At 46.6% G+C, this 24,984-nt stretch overlaps 1 protein-coding gene and 1 long non-coding RNA gene across 7 annotated transcripts in view; both read left to right on the top strand.

Moving 5' to 3' along the window:
- LOC102552601 (uncharacterized) overlaps positions 1–7,467 on the top strand; it is a 48,707-nt gene extending 41,240 nt beyond the window's left edge. For both annotated transcript variants that reach the window (XR_010052739.1, XR_010052738.1), the window contains exon 2: positions 6,086–7,467. This is a non-coding gene — a long non-coding RNA (uncharacterized LOC102552601). The remainder of the gene's footprint in view (positions 1–6,085) is intronic.
- A 13,220-nt stretch (positions 7,468–20,687) lies between these two features.
- The window catches only part of Map3k9 (mitogen-activated protein kinase kinase kinase 9), a 65,297-nt gene continuing 61,000 nt past the window's right edge, over positions 20,688–24,984 (top strand). For 4 of the 5 annotated variants that reach the window (XM_039112736.2, XM_006240303.5, XM_039112737.2 and 1 more), the window contains exon 1: positions 20,688–21,349. In XM_039112736.2, coding sequence (XP_038968664.1) covers positions 20,965–21,349 — 385 coding nt within the window. In that variant the 5' untranslated portion in view covers positions 20,688–20,964. The remainder of the gene's footprint in view (positions 21,350–24,984) is intronic. The other variant, NM_001100872.1, reaches the window with a different exon arrangement.

Raw genomic sequence — 24,984 nt, 5'->3', positions numbered from 1 at the left:
TCAGAATTTGATGTCATTAATGTTAGGCAGTGGAAGCTGGTACCTGGATGGAAGCGGGGTGGGGGTGGGAGGTCACTGTTGGCAGGGTATCTTGTCCTTAGTTCCCTCCCCTTTCACCTGGCTCCTGTGAGGTGGGTGCTCTGCTCTACCAGGCCTTCCTGCTGTCCTCGTGAGCCCCACACCAATGGAGCAAGCCAGTCATAGACCAAGACCTTTGTAGCTGTGAGCCAAAGTAAACCTTTCCTCCTTTATGCTATTTCCCCCCTCAGGTTATTTGTTGCAGCAACAGAAAACTGACCTATACACAGTGGCTCTTCCCTCTGATGAAAAGTGTGGAGTGTGGAGCTGAAGGCTCAGTGTCTAAGTCCACGCTCCACTAATTACCCCCATATCTATATCTTACAAGGCCTGATGGGAAGGGCCATCTGCGTATCTTGCTTAGGACAACAGCTGGCACCGTGTGAATGGTCAATAAACAATGGTTATGCCATGTTTGCTTGCCCTAGAGACAGGCCCTCGTGCTGAAGTTCAGGCTGGCCTGGAACTTGTGGCAATTCTCCTACTTCAGCTTCTGGAATTCTGAGGTTGTAGGCCATGAGCCAAGACTCCTTGCTTTGTCATGACACCCACCCACAGTATGTACTACTGCCTAGGATACTGTGTCAGGGCATGTTCTAGCCTAGGTATGTGCTGTGACACTATGTCTTTGTCAGCCTATCTTAAAAGCATCAAACAGGGACTTCAGGTGCCCTTCATCCTCAAGGTGGCTGTCTTCGTTATCTTTGAGGATGATTTGTAATGGTTTATCTTGGTTGTTTGACTAAGTCTGGAATTAACTAAAACCCAAGCAGCTAGACACACCTGTGAAGGATTCTTCTTGGTTGTATCATTTGAGGTTAGAAGAGTCACCCTAAATCACACACCCTCTGGCGGCAGCCTTTATAGATGACATGGAAGGAGGAAGCCTCTGGTTTCTGCCTGCTTGCCTTCACTCTCACTGTCAAGTTCATCTCTCCTTCGCTGGTGTTAGAACCTGCTTCTTAGATATTAAAATGTAGACTGAAACCCACAGCTCTCTAGGACTTTCCTGGACTCTAGCACCAGACTGGGACTGCTGAGACATCTGTCTTGTCCACTGAATAACTACAGGATCCTTTCGAGCAGCCACTGTTGGGCTACTTGGACCAAAGGCCAGAAACCACTCTAGTAAATTCCATATGTTCATTCTATTCTGCAATTTCTTTCTTTCTTTCTTTCTTTCTTTCTTCCTTTCTTTCTCTCTCTCTTTCTTTCTTTCTTTCTTTTTTTTTTTTTTTTTTTTTTTTTGGAGCTGAGGACCGAACCCAGGGCCTTGTGCTTGCTAGGCAAGCACTCTACCACTGAGCTAAATCCCCAACCCCTGCAATTTGTTTCTTTAGAGAACCATGACTATTACAATGACCTTGAACGTCTAATCTTCCTGCATCTACTCCAAGTGATGGATCACAAGCATACACAACAATACCGTTTTGAAGTAGTCTCTCCCCTTCTCCCTCTACCCCTCCCCCCCTCTCTCTCACTTCCCCCTTTCTCTCTCTCTGTCCCTCCTTTACTTTCACTCTCCAAGTCTCCAATGCTCGGACGGACTGTGTATCTCTGGGTTTGGCCACCTTGACCTCCTCCAGGACGGTGGACTATGGTGTACACCACCATACCTGGCTTGAGTCTGCTTAAGTCCAGCTTTGCAATCTGGGTTCTGATTTTTCCCCCTTTGGAGATGAGCACAGGTGGCCTGGCAGCAGAGAGAACAGGTGCAGAGAAGGCTGATGGGGGCCTTCGTACAAATACCAGACACACTGCCCCGAAATAAGTTTCAGCCTTCAGCCAAATGACTTGTGTAAATTCCCATGAATAAAAATTTAAAAAACATGGTAAATATAGATCCATTAAGGGGTCTTAAAATAGGATCCTGGCTGTGACGGCAACTTGGGTAGGGGAATACGATGCAGCGTGGCTCTTCCACCCTTCCCTTCTCTCTTCATTTATGAGGGAGAATTTTTATTTGATGCGTAGAGGTTAAAAATAGCTTATTGGTTCATCTGTGTCAAAAGATGTTTATTTTTTGAGTGATGACTATAGATAGAAAGAAACAACTGAGACCAGAAAAGGGAGCTATTTTGTCTTAGGGGCCCAATTCCAAAGGTCTCCATATTTGCCCCTCAGCTCAGCTTGATTTAGATCCCCTCTAAATTTTGGTTGACCAGTATGGGTCTTTTTTTTGGGGGGGGGAGGTTTCATTTCATGTGGATGAGTGTTTGGTCTGCATATATGGCCATGTGCTCGCCTGATACCCTTGGAGGCCAGCCTTGCAGGTACTGGGCTTAGAAGGCATGGCTGTCTTTGTTCTCACAGGTAAGCACCAGGGAAACCAGGGATGTTAAGCGCACAGGGTCGTTCCTTCAAGGGAAGGAATACAATACCTGTTCTCTGCCCAGAAGGCTGAAAGTGGACATGCCTTCTGACCTAGTGACCTTTGTGCTATCCGTGTTGCCAGAGACTTTTCTGGCACTGGATCCTCCCTCAGATCCTTCTTGTAACTTGTTTTTCTCAATCTATAGAACCTAGCTTTATGGACTTTACAAAGAGTTTCAATATAGTCACATCTGATCTTTATTTCGCTTACTTTGTTCCACAAGGGGATCTATGTGTGGTTTGTTGTGCATATTGGATTAAATTAATTGTCACCAGAATCATTTCCACCAAATTGTGCTGTGCTTAAACATGCTTAAAACAAACTACGCAAAGTCAAACTTCAGAAGTTTGAGCCAACGCAGCTACTGAGTCACGTAGCACCAAATCGACTTTCTGCCTCTTACAGTTCATCTCTGTGTAGCCCATAAGGGTTGCAGAGCCCCCTGTGACTGGTGCTCGACATGGGACTTGACCCTTGGAAAAGGCACGAAAATGTTTTCTTTAAGTAGAAGCAGAGAGTGGGAGTTCAATCCTCTAACCGAAGGGGTCACAACTGTAAGTGAGGCAGTGAAATAGCACGGGTTTTTCCCAGTCCTATAAGGCGAAGCCTTTTATACAGTTATCTGAACTATCTGTTAAGATCTTGGGGAGCAAACATTAAAAAAAAAACCAAAAAACAAAAACAAAAACAAAAAACCCCAGAAAAACAAAACCAAACAAAAACCTGTTCTGCAACTTTGTACAAGGGAGGGTAACATTCAATCCTGGGGTTCCATCAAGGAACCACTGATGTCCAAAATTGGAGTCACATAGGAACTAATGTAAAAAGACCACATGAGAAGGGGCATAAAGCCCCTGTCTGTTATTTTGCAATCTGGACTGCAGTGATATATTTCTTGAACCCTCTTTAGAAGGACCAAAAGGACCCTCTGGTCACATCTTGGTAGGGTGAGTTGTACCAAGGGGCCAGGTGGCTCCCAAAGGTGCCCTGAGCTGCCCCCAGCACTCCCATCCCCACCCCCACCCAAGGCTGTTTGCCTTTGTCCATGATGTAAAAAGGGAAAAACACTGGGCTAAGGAATATGAATCCAAATTTGACAGGGATGGCAAGCTTTTAAACTCCCAATAGGGTAACCCATAGCCCCAGAATCAAGGGGAAAATTGATCCAGTATGGACTGATCAGTGGCCCCTCATGGGGCGGGGGGTGGGAGGTGGGGGGAAGACAGGTCTAGCTTCTATTACAGGAACAATTGCAACTTGGACATACAGAACCTTCAATGAGTCCTTGGAATTCTCCTACTTTTGTAATTAATTACATTAAATAATTTTGTAAATAAAAAGACAAAAAAATGTCAGCTGCTATAGGATCTCAGGGGCATAAATGCTACTATGAAAACAATGCCCCCCCCCATCCCACCCCCAGCCAGGGCTCCATGTGAAGTGTGATTGATTCCTCAAGGATACTCCATTATTATAGTTGACTTGAAAAAGACTGGATTTTTCTCTCTATCTTTACATCCCGATGATAAGAAAAGTTTTACATTCTCTGTTTCTACTTTAAACAATCAACAGCCAAAGACCCTATACCAGTGGAACAAACGTTTTGCCACAAGGGATAAAAACATTGCCCCACTATATGTCAATGCTATGCATATGAGGCACTTAAGCTGGTGCTGATTACAGTTCCTGAGGTATTAGTCATTCACTATATGAATGGCACTCTCCTCTCATGTTCCCCAAATCAATACTTAAGTGGATGCCTAACTTTCATGGTAAATAAACTAAAAGAAGAAAACTTAAATGCAACTCCAGATAAAAGACAGAAGCAGTCCCCTTATAATTATTTAAAATATATTCTCATTCAATGACAAATTTGCCATTATCCCCTCTCAGTTTAAATCTTCCCAAGCAACGTACCCTCAAATACTTAGAAAAGATTTTTGGCCACGTCAATTGGATGTGTTCTTAGCTGCCTGCAACTGCCAAAACGTTTGCTCTGCTTTTTAATTTACTTTCTTGAGAGCCTCAGTTAAACTCTGTAAGAAACACACTAGCCAAAGCAGAGCGAGTGTTTGGCTTTTTTTTTTTTTTTTTTTTTTTGGTTCTTTTTTTCGGAGCTGGGGACCGAACCCAGGGCCTTGCGCTTCCTAGGTAAGCGCTCTACCACTGAGCTAAATCCCCAGCCCCGAGTGTTTGGCTTATTTAATAATGGTGCTGCGTAAAGGTAGCTCACAGGATGACTCTCTTTCCCATCATCGACTGGAGTCATAAGCCAGCAGTGTATAATAGAAGTTTACGCATGTTGTAATTCTCCATAAAGACCTGTAACTCCCTATTTATGAGAAATTATAGACTTAATAATGATGGGAAGGTGATGTCCTGAGCCACTTGTTAGTAGAGAGCCTACAGAAATCACTGTGCCATTAAATAGAACTCTGGCTGAGTATTTGTTCCACGTTGACCACAATTGGCAGGTAGCATTTGCATGTTACTTGGGATCTATAGATATTCATCATCCTAAAGATTCCCCTTTTAAGAATTTTTTAAGATTCCCCACGAGTATTCCTTAAAATTACATCTAAACATCCTATAGAGGCCACTTTTAGTGCTGTTACAGATGGCTCTTCAAAAGCAGAAGGAGCTTATGCTTTATGTACAAATTCTATGCCCTCCACATACACCCAGTCCTGGTTGAACAGCTCAATAGTCTGAACTTGCTGTAACCAACAGCTTTTGCTCCATGTTTCTCAGCCGTTGGATATTTTAGCACACTCTCCATTGGTGCTCAAACTGTTACTGTTTTAGAAACTGCAAGACTAAGCCAGGCAGTGGAGGTGCACGCCTTAAATCCTAGAACTTGGGAGGCAGAGGCAGGCAGATCTCGATGAGTTTGAGGCTAGCCTGTTCTTTGGAGACAGTTCTGGGACAGCCAGGGCTACACAGAGAAACCCTGTTTGGAAAAACCAAAATGAAAAAACAAACAAGAGAGAGAGAGAGAGAGAGAGAGAGAGAGAGAGAGAGAGAGAGAGAGAGAGAGAGCTAGCTGCAAGACTTAAACACAGCCCCACTATCAATGCTATTTCACAATTATTTCTGTCCCTACAGGGGTCTGTACAACAATGACATCAACATTCTTTTCCTAACACATATTTGAGCACATTCCCATGTGCCAGGCTCATTAACATCCGCTACTGCTCAAGAAGATACCCTGGCCTCCTCCTCATCCCTAATACGTTCATTTCTCGCTACTTAAAAATCTCATGAACTTATTCATCAAAAGACAAAATTACAAGGATAATTCTCTACCTCAGGAACAAGCTTGCCTGCTCTTTGTGTTCCTTGCCCTCACTGCCACCTGCTGGTGGAATCCTTGAGCGTTAAATTCCAATGCTATTGGGGCAAACAGATATTACTCAAATCTCTGAATTTTGACATTTAAAATATACTCCTGTATCAGTTAAGAAAATGATTGTTGCTTTTTTTTTCTTTTTGGAGCTGGGGACCGAACCCAGGGCCTTGCGCTTGCTAGGCAAGCGCTCTACTACTGAGCTAAATCCCCAACCCCAATTGTTGCTTTTTTGCAGAACGACCTTGGATGCTGTCATCGTTTATTATGTGCCTTTCTCTTTCCAGGATGCCCATTGCAACGAAAAACTGGTAATGGCCCTGCTTGTACTGGCAAACAACTTTTACAACTCATAAAATCCTAATCATGTTGCTGGAAGCCCTTTCAACTCACAGTGTGTAACACCACCATCAAATACTTAAAAAAACAAATTTTAAAAGTAAAAATGGGGACTATGCTTTCACTTAAACGCTCAACGCTTCGGGTGTTTAGCCATGGTTACTTTAATTTTTTTTTCACTTTAAAGGATAATGTTTCCTCTGTTACCCAAAAGCATTTTTTCCCTAAAGGAGACACAGACATGGACACAGTGTATGTTAAATGAAAGATCTAGGAACCAATCAGTCGGAAGGGCCTCATGTTCTTCAAACATCAGAGCAGGGTTACACTCATGTCTTTCCAGAAAATGAAAGAAGTCCCAGATGATATCTGCCCCATGCACCTGACCAAGACACCATCCCAGAGACCACTGGACAGTGAAGCATCTGAAGAAAGATAATAAACACACCAAGAGGAAGCATCCCAAGAGGAAGAAGAAGCTGATGACTTGGGGAAGGCATCAAGACTTTAATTCATCAAGCTGAGACCTTGGGGAGACAAGGACCCAATACTACTGACCCCCCAAATGGTGACGTCATGCTTATTGACTATATTATACGTTCATTCTCAGATTGTGCAAAATCCAAATACTTTATTTTCTGGCATGTGCTGCTTTAATGTGTCATATTTCTCTCATATTCAAATCAATGATCTGCATAAAGAGAAAGACACAACATCTCCAGTAACCTTTGAAGGCCATCTTGATTAAGATGGCTTCCCCTTTCCTTGGTCCTCTGCTGGTATTCCTACAATTCTGTTACACATGCATATAACGTTAGACCAGCCATGCAGGCTATGCAGCCAACCTTGGCTTATACTACTACAGCCACAAAATCTCTTTTAAAACTGAAAAGGGGGAGATATAGGGAGATATAGGAAGTACAGCTATCTTTGTGCTCACAGATAAGCACCAGAGAAACCTGGGGCGTTAAGCACACAGGGTCGTTCCTTCAAGGGAAGGAATGCAATACCTGTCCTCTGCCCAGAAGGCTGAAAGACCTTCTGACCTAGTGACCTTTGTGCTATCTGTGTAGCTAGAAACTTCTCTGGCACTGGATCCTCCCCTAGACCTTTAATGCAAAATTGTTTGTCTCAGTCAATCTATAGAACCTGTATTCTATATCATATCTATATCAGTTTCATATCTGATCTGTATTTAGCTCGGTTTTTGTGTGTGGTTTGTTGTGAATATAGGATTGAGTTAATTATCACGAGAATATTTTTTGCCAAATGTGCTGTGCTTAAATATGTCTAAATAAACCACGTGGAGTGGAACTCCGGTTTAAACCGACACCAGCTATGGAGTCACGTTGAGCAAAGCTGCCTTCTTGCTTCTGTCAGCTCATATCTCTGCATCCCATTAAGGTCACAGAGACCCCTGTAATCGGGTGCCCTAGAGTCAGAGCTAATGACAGCTGTGAGACACAATGTGGGTGCCCAGAATAGAACCCGAGTCCTGTGGAAGATCAGCAAGTGCTCCTTCTCCTGTATGAGTCTTGCATTGACTCTGCGGTTAGGGCAGGGGCATTGCCCGAAGCACACAGAAAAGGATGAGGGGGCCCCCAAAAGCGTGTACAGTGGGAGTGGCTGTTACCCGCCGATGGACAAAACAGCACCATGATATGCGAGGCTACAGACGTTCTCAGAGATGCAAACAAGTTAGAGCTCCAAGTGCCAGCCAAGTGTTCCTCAGGGCGAAACTGGGTGATTTGGGGGAGTTTTGAGAACAAGCTAGCTGGAAGGCCGACACCCAGTGGGCTGGCTTATACCATTGAGGGTGAATCCATCTTTTCTTCTTCATGGAAGGCTTAGACACAGATGGCATCCAGTGATAGTCTTTGAGTGGCTGAGTGGCACAGCTCTTGAGCTCCACGTAAGCTTCAACGTGTTGGCTTAGAAACTGACTACACATCCTTTGTTAGGACTGCATGAAGCACACCACAGCTACCCTGAGCCAAAGACAGCCTCTTTGGGGGGGGGGTATGGTTTGTAGCAGGCAGGGGCAGACATGAGGCAGATCCAGGAAACCTGTGCTTCTTGTTTCCTTCCTCTCTGAACCTCTGTGTTCTATTCTTCTCCTGGCTTTTTTTTTCTTTTTTTTTGATTTTCATCCCATCCAGACTGAGATTGGATTCCCTTCATCCTGTTCCAAATCCAGAACAAGGACCCCCCAGGGGCTCAGCCTGATTCAGCCCCATGCACTCAGCTCAGTTAACCAAATGGCCAAGATGACGCCCGAGGGATGGGAGGTACTTCTGTTACCTTGTATATTCAGCTGTGGGAGCTGCTTTTTGTAAAGAGCTTTGCTCCAATAACTCAGCCAGTGTCTCCCAAAGAAGCCATAGTATTAGCTTACACTTGTATAGAGCTTTACCAACAAGTACTTACCCTTTCTTTCACCTGATTCTTAGAGTAACCTCCAAGAGTGGGAAAAGCGGATATTCACTGACGTGTGTGACTGGGCACTATGTTGCCTAGGCTGGCCTCAGATTGCAGAGTCAAGCCCCAGACACTAGGAGGGATCTGTGCTGTGTCCAGCTAGCAGAGGTCTTCCTTCGAGGTCAACCTTATTCCACCCCTTAGGTTCCATTTTTCTTTTACCCCCACTCCTGAATTGGTGGGGGCAAAGGAAGAGACCATATCTGACTTACCTTTGCCTCTGGATCTCTCTGCTTCAGTCTCTGCCTGTGTTAGGCATTGATTACATTGAACTTGTTTTCCAGGTGAATCCAGTGAGGTCTGGGCACTAAGTGCCTTGCTTCAGGGTATCTGGCCAAAGAGATAAGATGTGGTGGCTACATAGTGGAGTCCACAAGGTTCCCAGCTAAGGAACCATCATCCCAGGAGGTGTCTGACATCTCAGTGAGATCCCGTGTGTTTGCAGGAGGCAGGGAAATACTACGTGGGTGATGTGAGGGAATGAGGAAACACAAGTTTTCCGGCGAAGGTGTTGTAGCAGCATTTGGAGTCTTATCTCAGGGCCCCAGCAAAAAGTCTCTTTGCAATCACAGACTCTTGGGTTTCTCTTCCCTAGTAGCCGGAAACATTTGCTCCACTCTACATTCCCTCTTTCAGAGCTTGGCAAGACCTCGAGTGGAGATCTGGTGCAATCCTCTGCACCGCAGGTGTGGATGGGAGTCCCTGTGCTACAGATGTGCCAGTCTCCACAGAGAGAGCTTCCCCTGCTATGGGGAACCACCTGAAGGAAGGAGATGCTTTCCCTGCGATGGGGACCGAGTCTGGGTGGCATCTTCTGCAGCGCTCTGACTTCCACCAAGAGTCTTCTCTTTGAGTCTCACTTTCTGATGTCGAGTCCCCACCTCAGGTCCTACTTGGGTTAGAATGTATTTGCCCCTGAAGTTTCAAGCCCTTTCGGTGTCTTATAGAAAGAGGGAGCAGAGGCAGGGAAGATGCAAGCAGAATGGAGGAGAGGTGAGAGTGAGGCCCAGGCTTCACAACCAAGCAGATCCCCTGCCTAGACTGGTGGTGGACCCCTCATGGGGAGTAATTCTACCCCGACGCAGACTATAGAGACTTTTGCGGAGCTCTGAGAAACAGGACTGGCGTTCTCAGAACAAATAGAAGGAACCAGGGTGAGTAATGCTGAGGGCTCATGAGAACACCTGCTACTGTATTATCTTCTCCTTTGTCTCTCACTTCCTGTGTGCCCCCTGGCCCCACCTCCAGTCAACTGTCTGCTGTCACAGCCCCAGGGACTGGGACAGGAAAATGAGAGAGGAAACCTTAGCAGAACAGGACAGAATACCTAGACCCACTGGGGCCTAGGAGCTACTACAACTCCTCACTCTGTGTGGAAAGAGCTGTGGGGAGGAGAGGAGGGAAGAGAAGAGCCGCCGTGGAATTAGTTGGAGTGACAGGAGGCAAGTGTGTGCCGCGTGGGCTATTAATAGGGACGGGAACATATATTTACAATCAGTGATCCAAATGAAGGGCAGGACAGTCACCTAGATGTATCTGGGACCCACAGAAAAGACACCCCAAGCTTGCAAAGTGAGCATTCTCAACCCAGAGTCCATTAGGCCATTGGGCAGCAGAAGCAAGAATTTTGGGGGGGGTGTTTGCTCAGGCTCTGTGCTGCTGTTCTGGGGGAGGGAGGAAGCTGGGAAGGGGAAGAGGAAGAAGAGGGACAAGAGCAGGAAGAGGGGAGGGTGCTGAACTTAAGTTTAGCCAGCTGGCTCTGTGGTTTCCATTCTCCCGCCTCCCTCCAGCCTCATGGGGGAGCAAACTGTCCCCTTTAAGTGACACTCTACTTGTTCCATCCTGGGTCTTGGAAGCTTTGGGTCTTGAAACACAAAGGCAATAAAACACACACTCTAGTCTGCCTTCTAAGAGTCAGTACAAGGTGTGAGGGGCAGGCAAGATCTGACCAGTCCCAGCTTGTCCCCACACTGGTAGAATTTAGTTGCTGAGGACTCTAAGGTAGAAGGGGAGAGCTGGGACTGGGGTGAACTGTCTTGCAGGTTTGGGGTTGGGGAGGGAACAGTTGTTTCTGGGGTTAAGGCTGGTTGGAAGGTGTGATGCCACAGTTGGCCTCCAGGCTAGCTGGGTTTGGGTTAAAAGGCTGCAGAACAATCTAGTGCTTCCCATTCACATGGAGTCCTGAAAGGAGCCTCCAGAGTAAGTGGTGACTTTGCATGGAGCTCAGCTATGGCAGATCAAGCTTCCTTTGTCTAAACCCTAGGATGGGTCAGAAATTGTTGAGTTCCCATTCTGGTCCTGCCCATACTCCTTTTACTGAGTTGCTCTGTGTCTTAGTTAGGGTTTTACTGCTGTGAACAGACACCATGACCAAGGCAACTCTTATAAGGACAACGCTTAATTGGGGCTGGCTTACAGGTTCAGAGGTTCAGTCCATTATCATCAAGACAGGAACATGGCAGCATCCAGGCAGGCATGGTACAGGAGGAGCTGAGAGTTCTACATCTTTATCAGAAGACTGGCTTCCAGGCAGCTAGGTTGAGGGTATTAAAGCCCACGCTCACAGTGACACACTACCTTCAACAAGGCCACACCTACTCCAACAAGGCCACACCTCCAAATAGTGCCACTCCCTAGGCCAAGCATATACAAACCATCACTCTGTGTACCACTTTTAATCGGTGATCAGAAAAGTATGTGACATGTTTGGTACTGGCCTGACACACAGACTGGGTGCACTCTAGAAGGTTGATTTTGCTATTATTCCCCACCAACCCCGGCAAATTTTTACACCAAGACAAAGGCAGCAGGTAGTGGTAGACACATGATAAAGCTTGGCTTAAGACAAAATAAGCACTCTTGAAGGGCATACACCTGTAATTTGTTTTTGCTGCTGTAACCAAACACTGCAAGCTGGGTAATTTATAGAGACTGAAGGTTGAGTCAGCTTAAGCTTCTGAAGATTGGGCAACTCCTGGTGAGTGAGTCACATCTGGCGACTTTTCTGACTTGTGGAGACTGTACAGAGTCTCAGGCAGTCACACAGGGAAGACAGTAAATGTGACACAGAGAGAGCTGGCTCTTACAGAAAAGCCCCTCCCCTTGGTGGCTCGTTAATGTCTGAGTGAACTATTTTGTCCTTCATCTCCAGATTGGGGATTAAGTCTCCAACATGTGAGTTGTTGGAAGGGGGTGAGGGTGGGGTTGAAGCTACGGCACATTCTTTGTGGGGAACACTTGAGTCTGGGCGGGTACCCCTTCTAGGGCACATAAGCAAGACCTAGAAAGAGCAGGTCAAGTCCAGCAACTGGGTTCCAGAGACCATGCTTCTGCTTAGCAACTATTCATGAAGGGTTTTCTTTTCTTTCTTTCTTTCTTTTTTTTTAAAGATTTATTTATTATGTATACAGCATGTATACGTGCAGACCAGAAGAGGGCATCAGATCCCATTACAGATGGTTGTGAGCCACCATGTGGTTGCTGGGAATTGAACTCATGACCTCTGGAAGGGCAGGCAGTGCTTTTAACCTCTAAGCCATCTCTCCAGCCCCATGAAGGGTTTTCTGAACTACTAGAATGCTGGTTGTTATTAGACCTGTGGTAGCTGAGAGTGGTTTTGTCTTTTCAGACTAACGGAGGGTATATATGTCAATTAACCGCTACCTGGTCCTCAGTAAGCTGGAAGTCACTGTGCTACCCTGGGTAATACACTAGGAGAGAAGAGATTACACAATTGGAAGCAATGGCACCTGACTTGGACATCAACAGAATGCAAACACAGAAGGAACGTGGGTCTTCAGGTCTTTACATTCTCTACCCTTAGTGAAACCAAGCCACAGGCTCTATCCGGATGTCCAGGTGACAGAATAATGTCCTGAGAGGCTGGCCAGTGTTAGGAGACTCGCTTTGGGATGGTTTGGATGAGACTGGTCCCCACAGTCTCATCTGTTTGAATGCTTGGTCGCTACGTTGTGGAACTATTTGGGAAGGGACAAGGATGCATGCCCTCATTGGAGCAGATGTGTCACTGGGGTAGAGCTTTGAGGCTTAAAAGCCCAGGCCATTCCCCCTCTCTCTCGGCCACATGCTTGTAGATACAAAGTCTCAGCTCCTGCTCCAGGGCTGTGTGTACCAGCTGTCACACCCCTTCATGACGGCATGGACTCTAGTCCCCTGAAACTGGGAGCCACACATAAATGCTTCCTCTTGCCTTGGTCATGGCGTCTTATCAGCGCACTGGAAAAGTAACTAAGACGTGTGTGTTTTAAGTGTTTCAGCCAAGAGAGGCTGAGACATTTAAAATCACTTCATTGGGTAGATGGATGGAAAACCACACATTAGCATGCAAACTATTTTACCACTTGAGCCCATGGTAGTTTTACAAAGCCAGAGTCTTCCCTGACGGCAGGGTTGTGACTCAACAGTCCTTGCCTGAACTCCAGACCTACCAAATCAACTACCTATCCCACATGTTCAGTTCTTTGGAGCCTGTATTAAGGTTGCTTTGTCAAGAGGCCTTTTATGGCCACCCTGAAAGGTAACATTTTATGCTCTCCTTCCCCACAGTTTTTCACATACTCTAAGTCTTGTATGGCTCCCTTTGGAGCATGAGCTTTATGAGTTGTTTGTGGCGTGCGTGCACGCACACACACATGGGTGTGACTGTTTTATTCATTATTGTTAAAACCAAGTGCTTTTGTATCCACTGTATTCCTGTGTATAAATATCTGGTAAGTAAACGAATGAGTAAAAATGAGAGAACTGACCCAGCGTGACAGGCAGTTGTCACCAAGCCAGATGACCTGAGCTGAATCCCAGGAGATTCACACAGTTCAGGAGAGAGCTGACTCATGCAGGATGCCCCCTGACCTCCACCCATGGGTGCAGCAGCATATAAATGATAAATAGAAACAAAGCTGAGAAGGCAAAGCTGGTTCCATAACAGGCTTCAGATTGGCAGTTAAGGAGACTAGGCCTAAATCTGTTTCCAAGAATTGGGCACGTCCAGGCCCCAGAAGCTGCCCTGACACCTGGCCTGAGGCAAGGACAATGGGTCAGCACCAGTTTCCAGACTTCCCTTGCAGGTTTCCAACCCTGATACCCCAGAAATGAAATGGGTAGAGATGGACCCAACAGATTAACACAGAGGTCACCTATCCTGGAATTCCCTAATGTAATCAGGCCTGCAAGCTCACTTGGGTGTCTATCTTGGCAATGGGAGACCCCAGCCTGCTGGACTTCTGCAGAATAAAACACTCTTTTCGTTTACATGCTCTTTGAGTCTGAGGTACCATTCTTCAGCAAACTATGGACCCTTACAAACAAAACAAAAATGAGGAACCTCAAACTAACTGTGGATACATTAGGAAGTCATTTACTCTGCCTGGACTCTGGTTTCTGGGCGTGAAAACTTGTGTATCTGGTTCTGAGGGTTCCTCCAGGCATACCGGAGATAAACTGCAGTTGCCGTGAAGGCATTTGGTTCAAGCTCCAGCAGCGTTGATTGCCTGTCTGGAACTTGATTTCTAACAAACCGAAAGGGTGCCACCTAGTGACTGCTGAAGTCAGTGGTAGAACTTAAAATTGAAAAACCAGAAGACAAAAACCCCAGAGAGGTGCCATATCCCTCAGCGCCACACTGCGGCGCTGTCGTCCACTCCTGTGAGTATCATGGTTTTGCCGTACCAGGTCCTTTAGGAAACAGCTGTGGCCACCCTAAAATGCGTAGAGAGACCTGTGAGACTTCCTGATTCATCAGATTACGTTGGTTTGTTATACAGCAAATAAAAATTGTTTAAAAGTAATGTTGCAACCGTAAGTCTCATAACCAAACAGTAAGTTGATGTTTAAACTAAAACTTGCTCTACATCCCTCAAAACACCGCGATTTAGAATCAAGGGAGGAAAAGCTGGAAACTGCAGCATCAAATGAACAATGAATGCTACACCATCCTAAATCAGCCCACACATCTGTATGCCCAACCAAGAGTGTTTTCCCTCCATGAGGCGGGAGGCTTAGGTAAAGGATGGAGCATCAATATTCCAGGGCCTTTTGCTCACCTGTGAGAGTTTAAATCTCTGATCAGTTGAAAAAACAAACAAACAAAGTTTGTGACACCCAGTGAGCCTGCAGTTCGGAGCTGGGGACCGAACCCAGGGCCTTGCGCTTCCTAGGCAAGCGCTCTACCACTGAGCTAAATCCCCAGCCCCTTACACAGTATTTTTTAGCTAATCTTTATTGATCATATTGTGCACATTGCCGTGTCTTTTAAGTGTTTTATAATAAATAACATATTATTCTTTTTGGTGATAGCCTGTCTTTTCAAGGAAGGAAGGAAGGAAGGAAGGAAGGAAACATTTATTTATTTGGGTGTCTCCGTGCAGCCCTTCCTGTCCTAGAACTCTCCATGTAGACTAAGCTGGCCTTAAACTCAGAGATCCAGCTGCCTCTGCCTTGAGAGTGTCGAGGTTAAAGGTGTGTGCCACTTATGCCCAGGATCTTTGAATTTTATTAGTTTTTTTTTTAATTATTTGGTGGCAGGGATAAGGTGTATGCAAGAGTGCAGTGAGGGCGTAAGAGTCAGCGTTACAGGCAGTTGTGAGCCCAGGAGCTTTCTGATTTAGGTTCTGGGAACCCGACTGGTTTTCTTCAACAATAGAATAGCAGGAGCTCTTAACCTCTGAATTCCCTCTTCAGCCCCCACCTCTTTTAAAAATTCAATTGACAAAAACTTCTATACTTAGGATGAACAACATATTCTGCCATTGGTAGAATTTGTAGACAGGGTAAATCAGATTAGCAAATATATTTTCTGCTGCACGCTCTTGCCACTGGTGAGGACACCACGTACTCAACAATTTCAGGTATAAGTGTGACTAACTAATATTCACCCTGCTACAAAGTAGACTGCCTCTTTTTTTTTCCTTTCCTTTTCTTTTTTTTTAAACAGAAACCGTGTGTGCTCTGACCAGACTCTCCCTGGTTCTCCACACTGTTTCAGGAACTGAACTGAGTCCACATGTAACTGGGATCATGTAGGTATGCGTTTTTCAGAGTCTAACATTCTTTTCTACTTAGAAAAGCCGAAGGTATTAACATAGACACTACTAAATAAGGCAGGCCGAGGAAAACGGTCACTTCTAACTCCCTTATGAAGGCAGCTACAGTCCACAATCAGATATATTTCTTTCAATAATATTGATGAACACTACTTTCCACAAAATTAGGAATATATTTTCTCTAGATTTATTGAATTTAAACTTTTGACTGCCTGTGACCTTGTTCTCCCTTTACAGGATTCTTTCCCCAGGTACTACCTCGTCCTTCTGATTCATTATGTGGTGACCCCTTCTCCCGGACCCTCCCTCCACTAGGTTGGACCTATTTGACTGAAGGGCTTACGTGAAGTCCTACCAAGCCTTGTATTTCATTTCATAGAGAGCTGTCCCAGGGGCTGGTTCCATCATGAGTCTGGATGAAGCACACATTCTGTTTGACGCCCACTCCTTGATTAAAGGCTCTGATCATTGTTAAGAAAGGACCCTCTGGAGAAGCGGCAAGTGAGACAGCTCTTGTAATCTGTCTCTCTTCTAAACAAAGGTCTTCAGGGGAGAGAAAGGAAAAGAAAAGAGGGGAGATTTGTTACCACGTTGATGATTCGAACAGCATTAATTCTCAGCAAAGAAAATGGAACACGCTATCAGCCACAATGAGATTTCTCAGCACTGTGTGGAGACCGTCTACAGCAGCTCAACCACAATGAGATTTCTCAGCACTGTGTGGAGACCGTCTACAGCAGCTGTGTTCAACCCTTTTGGGGGTCAAACGACCCTTTCACAGGGTCACCTAAGGCCATCAGAAAACATAGATACTTACATTATGATTCACAACGATAGCAATATTGCAGTTAAGAAGTAGCAACAAAAACAATTTTATAGTTGCGGGTCACCACCACATGAGGAAATGTATTCAAGGGTCGCAGCATTAGAAGGTTGAGGACCATTGATACAGAAACCCTATGTTCTACACCTGCCAGTGAAAACAGTGGGGGAGGTGCCTCACAGGACTCCTGTCCAGTCTGAGCCTGTGCCTGGATGACCCCAAACTTCTGTTCATTACCCTGCCATAACTCTCTCAAAACATGTGCTTCAAGTCATTTCTGAATTCAGAGCTGGGAACTCCTTCCCCGAGGTGAGGACACATGGGGAGTGAGGGATATGTCATTGGCTGTGTTAGGAATGGTTCGTGTCTGCCTGAGGGATTTAGGCATCAAGGTGCTCATTCAGAACGCTCCCCCCGCACACACTGCTGGCAGGAGTGATATTGGCCCAGACCCTGTGGAAGGCAGCATGGAGGCTCCTCACAGAACTGAGAGTGGAGCTGGCGATGCAGGCAGCTTGTACATCCTGTCTGGTGTGGCCTTATTCACCACAGCCAATTATCAATCAGCCCTCATGTCCACCAACAGGGGGACTGATAGACAAAGTGTGGAATATGCACACAGCAGAGTTCAATTTAACCATAAACAAAATTAGGTCATTTTCAGGCCGGTGAGATGGCTTAGTAGGTAAAGGAATCGGCTATGCAAATTTGAACCTGAGTTCGATTCCTGGAACCCACAGGAAGGCAGAAAGAGAGAACGGGCTTCACAAAATTGTCCTCTGACTTCTAATACACCGCACACAGGTGCACGCGCTCACACACACACTACACTACACACACACACACACACACACACACACATATACCACACACACATATACCACACACACCACACACACACATCACAAACCACACATACACCACACACACCACACACACACATCACAAACCACACATACACCACACACACCACACACATCATAGACACATACCATACACATGTGCACACCACATACATACACACCACACACCATACACATACCACACAAACACACACACCACCACACATACCACACACATACCATACACATGTGCACACCACACACACACACACCTCATACATACACACACACACATACCACACACACCCACACTACACATACCCATACCACACACACACCACACATATATACACACACACATACACACACATACCACACACACACACACCATACTTACACACACACATGCATACATACATACATACATACAGACAGACAAAGATGAATATAGAAGGGAGACTAGTTGGGAGTGGGAAGGGAACAAGAGAGGGTAATGGGAATTGATGATAAAAATATATACAAGTATGAAAGTGTCATAAGGAAACATAATTATTTAATGAAACAATATATAATTATCTAATAAAACATATATACTTAATATAATTGATGTATAACTAATAAAAAGTTATAAAACCTTGTCTCGTACAGGTCAGATTTTTTTCTAGATACAGTCAGGATCTGGTCTAAATCGACTGCCGACTGTTCACTGAGGGACACCTGTCTTTTCCTGCCTGATGCTATTCTTTCCGGTGTGGAAATGTTGCTTTTCTGGCTGACATTCACCAACCTCCAGCTGAGGAACCCAAGGGTGGCAAAATCTCAGTCATTTGACCCCAAAGCCCTGCTCGTACCTCCCAGTGGTTCAACAAGGAATGCCAGACAGGGAGCTCTCAGCATCTGCCCGTCTGCTCTACGATGCTGGGGTTACAGGCATACACAGTCACAGCCAGCTCTTTACACGCTGCTAGGGATTTGAACTCAGGTCCTCATGTTTGTGCAGCAAGCACCCCTACCCACAGACCCATTCCCTTGGCCTTGTGATAACCTTGGTCTGCTAAGCAAAACCCAGATGCCCTAGGCTTATAGCCAAGTCAGGTGTGACTGTGTCCGGAGTGGTGACTAGCTGTGTGCCAGGCATTCTGAGACGCCAGGACAGCTGTAAGGAATACGTCAGACCGGTTACTGCCCTTGCGGCAAACACCTTTGTCATTAAATAATTTCAAATGATCAATTAAATAATTATTAATGTGAATCAAATTGTTACCAAGCCTCCTGCAATCCGGTCTCAATAAGTTTCCAGCATTCTTTCTTATCCTCTCACGCCAGCAACATGGGTTCACAGTCCCATGACCTCACGCCTCTCTCTGTTCCTTGTCTCTTTTCTGCTCCACCCCGCACCTCTCTGGGACCAGTTCTGTTTCAGCTTCTACCATGAAGCCCTGCCGGGCAACCGTGGTCTGAAGGATCTTCCCTAGTTTGAATTCTTAGCACTTATCCATTCAACAAATATTTACAGAGCGACTTTTTGGAATGTTTGGTGAGTAACTCTTCATGAGGCTCTAAGCACATGCTGAGGCATTAAATATTTAAATTGAGCAGGGAGTTAGTTAGGTTTTTTTTTTTTTAATTCTTAGGGAGCCTGGATTGTAGGGAGGGGTGTGTGGAAACGGTCATGTGTGAGTAGAGGAGAAAAATGTCAATTCAAAAAGTTTCAATTGCTCAATAATCCTACGACTCGAAGATCCTGGCAACATCCTTCCTTTTAGCTTTCTTCTTTGTAAAAATATTCGATGATTTGAGTATTTTGCCTGTGTGTGTGTGTGTGTGTGTGTGTGTGTGTGTGTGTGTGTGTGTGCCATGTGCATTCCAAGTGCCCATAGAGACCAGGCAAATATGCCATTTCCCCTGAAGTTACAGGAGGTGCCTTAGTGAGGGATGGGAACAGAACCTGGGTCCTCTGAAGGAGCAGCCAACGTTCAACTTCTGAGCTATCCCTACAGCCGTGTGTGTGTGTGTGTGTGTGTGTGTGTGTGTGTGTGTGTATCTACTTTGTAAAATTCCCTTTTCCACACATGAAAATATTACCAAGTAAAATATTTGTTAAAACACTAATTATTGGGGTTGGGGATTTAGCTCAGTGGTAGAGCGCTTGCCTAGCAAGCACAAGGCCCTGGGTTCGGTCCCCAGCTCCAAAAAAAAAGAAAAAAAAAAAACAACACTATTTTCCCCTCTCTCACCCTCTTGCAGGTAGAGTGGCTTCATCTTAACCTCAGAGAATCGTATGCACATCTTTTCCAGTTTACTGACCCTCCCGAGAACTGAACGTGTTAGATCCTCCTATAAACTTGAACACGTTAGGGAATTTACTTCCGGGTCTCCATCCCCAGAGACTGTGAGAGGCCAGCCTGGGCTACCCAGTAAGATCTTGCTTCAAAACCACAAATGAACAAATAAACAATGAAACACTAATTCTTGCTAAACAAATCACATCTATTCCTGTCTTGGAAAAGGTTTGGTAGATACCATGGCTGTTTTGAAATATGGAAGCCATTGCTATGACAGGCTTCAAAGCATGTAAGAGAGGTTAAGGTCTTTTTGCTCTTCCTCAATCTTGGCGGGGGTGGGGTTGAGGGTGGGGGAGATAACAAAAGGACATAGCGTAGGTCAGCCCTTGCCCAAGAGTGGCAGGCAGCACCCGCCTTTACTCTGCTTTAGTCCTTGATGGGATCTGTGTAGCCTGTCACCAGGGTCCTAGATACAGCCAGCTCCACAAGGCAAGCGCAAACTAGCTGGTTCCGCACGACTCCCCTAGCCTGCGGAAGCACCACTAGGTGACCTCCCCTTTCGTAATTCTAATAACAATGGCCAGGAATCTCCTCTTACAAAGATGAACACAGTCTTCATTAAGGCCAGCAGAGCAATCGAAAGAGTTCTTCCATTTCAAGCCATAAGGTTCCGGAGTGTCAGTGTGCGTTGCGGCGGCAGGGTACATAGGCTGGTCCCCAGGGCTGACCAGGGGAACAGCAGATCCAAGAGCTTGGTCATCTGAACCAGGAACTGGCGCAGCCCGTAGGACCAACCGGCGCAGACAAAGACAGGGCTCTGCAGCCCTCTCGGACCCACACTCGGTCTCACCTTCGGGAGCCACCCAATGAGGCCTCAGCTATCCTCAGGAGACGGACAGCCGCTGCGGGCCAATGGGAGGACGGAGTGGCTGTGGAGGCGGGTCCATCCCGGAGGCCCTGCCCCCGGGTCCGCAGGGCTGGGGCGGAGCCAGATTCGCGTCAGGTGGTCCCGGGCGTGCGGGAGGCGGGGCGCATGGGGCGGGGCGGGGAGGGAGCGGCCAGCGGGCGGCGGGCACGGGCGGCACGAGCAGGTGGGAGCCGCCGAGGGGCGAGGCCGCCCGCGGGGGCGCCAGGCGGCGGGCACTGCACCGCGCCCCTGTCCGCGGTGCGCGCTCGCGGTGCGCACCGGGCGTCCTCGACTCTCGCGCGCCTACCCTGCTCCGGCCCTACCTGCGGCGGCCGTCCGGGGCGCGGAGCCCCCAGCGCTGCCGAGCCGCATGAACAATAGGCGGCGGCGGCTCCCGCGGGCGGCCGCCCCGCACCCTATGGACCGGCCGCTCCATGGAGTCCTCCAGATCGCTTCTCGGCTGCCTGGCGAGCGCCGCTGCGGCCCCGCCGGGGGAGGATGCCACCGGTGCTGGGGCCGAAGAGGAGGAAGACGAAGAGGAGGCGGCGGCCGAGCTGGGATCTCATGCCACGCTGCCCTACTGGACGGCTGTGTTCGAGTACGAGGCGGCAGGAGAGGACGAGCTGACCCTGCGGCTGGGCGATGTGGTAGAGGTGCTGTCCAAGGACTCTCAGGTGTCCGGCGATGAGGGCTGGTGGACCGGACAGCTGAACCAGCGGGTGGGCATCTTCCCCAGCAACTACGTGACCCCGCGCAGCGCCTTCTCCAGTCGCTGCCAGCCGGGCACGGAGGACCCCAGCTGCTACCCGCCCATTCAGCGTAAGAAGGCGGGCACCGGTACCCGGTGGGGACGGGAGGGTGAGGCCTAAGGGTGGGCGAGGAGCAGTCCCGGGGGGAGAGCGACTGGCCCGGGCATGGGTGGGCACCGGGACTACAGGGACTTTAGCTGGTGCTACCCAGAAGCTCTAGAGTCGCAGGCCCTGCCTGGAACACTGGGCTTCTTCACCTTCATCTGACTCGCGCAAGTAGCAACTCTTGAAACCCTAACCCGAGTCTCCTTACGTCCCAACCCCTTCCTCTCCCTCCTGTTCCCCTCCAGATCTAGAAGGGTTTTGGAGAGCAGGTGGTTACTGTCATCAGTAACCTTAGTTCCCTAATCAAGGACCCGGCGGACCTTTTCTGTCGCTTGTCTCCGCCTCTTAAAGGTATGTGTCCAGAGAGAAGTGGAGGTGTCTCCCGCTTGCCTGGGCAGGTTCACAAGTCCCGGAAGCATGTGTGAACTCAAGAGTCAGGTGCCTTTGAAATCTCGTGTTGATTTCTCGGGTTCTCATACTGTATCTCAAAGTTGTACCTGAGGAGTCTCGCCGAAGAATATGTTAGGAAAGGTGTGTAGGTGGGGGAGGGGGCAAAGTTATGAGTGGAGAAATGATTAGAGGGAGAAAGTATGTCTGTCCCTCGTGGGAGTTCAGGATCAGCAGGTACAGTGGCTAAGTCCTTGTCCCTTACAGTCATACTGTTCACACAACACATTTTTTTTTCACCCTAGATCCTTGCCTATATTTGGCATTGGCCAAATCTCAGGGGGGCCAGAACCAGGGTTCCCTCCCAGGCTCTTTCTCCCTGTGTCCTGGTTTTCACCAATTTCCCAGGAACCCTTTGTTCCATGCTCCTAAAGAAATGTTTCTCTCTCTCTCTCTCTCTCTCTCTCTCTCTTTTTTTTTTTTTTTGAGTTAAATTGCCATTGTAATTACTTAATCGCTTGTATATTCTTGGTTGTTGTAGAAGATGGGAGTCTCTCCAAGTGCAGTTGATAGCATTTAAGTGTTTCTGTAACTCCAGTTAGAAGGCCCTCGTACTATATACGGTAATAGTTTATTTCTCGTCTTATGTACTTTGCATCCTACTTGATTAAAATAAGAAGCCATTACAAATGGCTGACTTTGAGTGTTTAGTTTTAAATTTTCGCCTGTGATAGTTATTTGTTACTTTTACATGAACAATTAAGTTATTTTAAGATGATTTTGAAATACAATGACAGCTTCTTTTTTTTCTTCTTTGCCCTTTGGCCTTTTGACTGCCAAGTTATTCAGGTCTTTAGTTCCCCTTAGATATGTTCCCTTTCATTTGAGGTGTCTTGTTTTTATACATTTTGATGTTTATAATACCCAGAAATGGCAAATCACTTTAGATTGCTTTTGAGTGCTACATATTTTGGGCAATGCTGGTGAGACAGAGGGCAATGGAAGGCCCTGGCATGGTGTTTGGAATTGGCATTGGAGATAAATTTGACCATGAGTTGAAAGACATGAATAATCTGATATATTAGGAAATATGGTGTGTTTGCTTAGTTTTGGTTTTCTGAGAAAAGGTTTCTCCATTTTAGTGCTGGCTGACCTGGAACTCACTCTGTAGACCAGGCTAGCCTCAAGCTGAGAGATGTACCTGCCTCTGACTTCCAAGCGCTGGGGTTAAAGTTGTGCACCACTACCTGGCCACAGCATCCTCCAGATGAGAGTGGGTGGAGTTCTGCGATGCTGTTCTTAGGGACAGCTACAAGTTACAGGACGTTCGTGAGCAGCCTCTGTAGTTTCCTCAGCATCTTGTGCTCCTGACTGTCATAGCAGTCAGGAGCCAACATGACTTAAGTTAAAAGAACTTTTCCACTGAGTGCCAGTCATGTCAGCAGTGTGTTTCATTCAGAGCTGAATCTCCATGATGTGGCCAGGACTTGCCTGTTAGATGTCAGTACCTTGGGTAGTGTGGACTCCTGAATCTGGATCCCAGATGGGGGGACCTTGTGCTTGTGGGGAGAACACGCTGGAGGAGCTTGGCGTTGAAAGCTCTGGTGAGTTTCTAACTTCAGCTTCCTTGTAACTGAGTTCACAAAGCTCAGGTCTAAAGCTCGTTCCTGTAGTTTCCTAGTTTGAAATAGTTGGTGAGCGGTGACTGCTAGGGACCAAGGGATAAAGGGATTAAAAGGATGGTAGGAGCTCAGACTAGTTAAGTAAACACAGAATTTCAGCCAGCGCTCTGAAAGACAGGAGTCTTGTACCTGCTTGAGTTTGTGTGACTCAGAAAATAAAGATGATTGACAAACCTTGCCTCCCAGGACTTGGAGTAGTAAGGCCACTGACAACACTTCCCCAGAGCTGCCCTTTTGAACTTCCCCTCTGGGGCTTGCAACCTTGATAGGTTCAGAGCTGCGAATGGAATACCTAAGTCTAGTCAAGCAGGGAGATTCAGGCTTGGGTTTACAGAAGTTTTTGCATCAAGCTTTATTCAGAACAGAAAGGAAAACTAATCTTTTATCCAAGAAAAATACTCTTTTATTTTATACTTTTTATTTACATTTAGAATGCTATTCCCTTTCCCAGTTTCCTATCCATAGCCCCCATATCCCATCTCCCTTTCCCCTGCTTCTATGAGGGTGTCTCCCACCCATCCACTCACCCCTTTCCACCTCCCCGCCCTGACAGTCCCCTACACTGGGGCATCGAACCTTGGCAGGACCAAGGGCTTCTTCTCCCATTAATACCCAACAAGGCCATCCTCTGCTACATATGCAGCTGGAGCCATGGGTCTGTCCATGTGTACTCTTTGGATGGTGGTTTAGTCTCTGGGAGCTCTGGTTGGTTGGTATTGTTGTTCTTATCGGGTTGCAAACCCCTTTAGCTCCTTTAATCCTTTCTCTAACTCCTCCAATGGGGACCCCGTTCTCAGTTCAATGGTTGTCTGCGAGCATCCGCCTCTGTATTTGTCAGGCTCTGGCAGAGCCTCTCAGGAGACAGCTATATCAGGCTCCTGTCAGCATGCACTTCTTGGCATCAGCAATATTGGGTTTCATGGTTGCATATGGGATGTATCCCCAGGTTGGATGTCCTTTCCTTCAGTCTTTGCTCCAAACTTTGTATCAGTATTTCCTCCTGTGAATAGAAAAAAATATACTCTTGGTACCTAAGCCATTTTACATTCTGCTTTAAAGCCCCCACTGTAGGTACCAGGAATTGGCTGTCCATGGATGACAAATCTAACCTGGGTACTCTCTCATCCTTGGTTTCATCTTTGTAATACAAGGTGAAAAATGTAAAACCCCAGTTAGTCACCCGTGGAGGCACATAACTCTTAACATGTTTCTTCTACTCTAGTGTTAGTCTGTGTGCTACACGAATTAATGTCACTTAATTTACATTTGTTTTTCCTGAATTCCCTACAAATGTAAGGAATTATTTTTAGATATGCCTAAGGCTTCTGTGTACACATGTTTGTGCATATTCATACATATATGAATGGTGTGTACATGTGTTTGTGCATATTCATATATACATGAATGGTGTATGTACACATGTTTGTGCATATTCATATACATGAATGGTATGTGTACATGTGTTTGTGCTTCTTCATATATACATGAATGGTGTGTATACATGTGTTTATGCTTCTTCATATATACATGA

Source organism: Rattus norvegicus, chromosome 6 (genome assembly GCF_036323735.1).
Source record: "Rattus norvegicus strain BN/NHsdMcwi chromosome 6, GRCr8, whole genome shotgun sequence".
NCBI classification, from domain to species: domain Eukaryota; kingdom Metazoa; phylum Chordata; class Mammalia; order Rodentia; family Muridae; genus Rattus; species Rattus norvegicus.
This window is presented reverse-complemented; position numbering and strand designations above follow the sequence as displayed.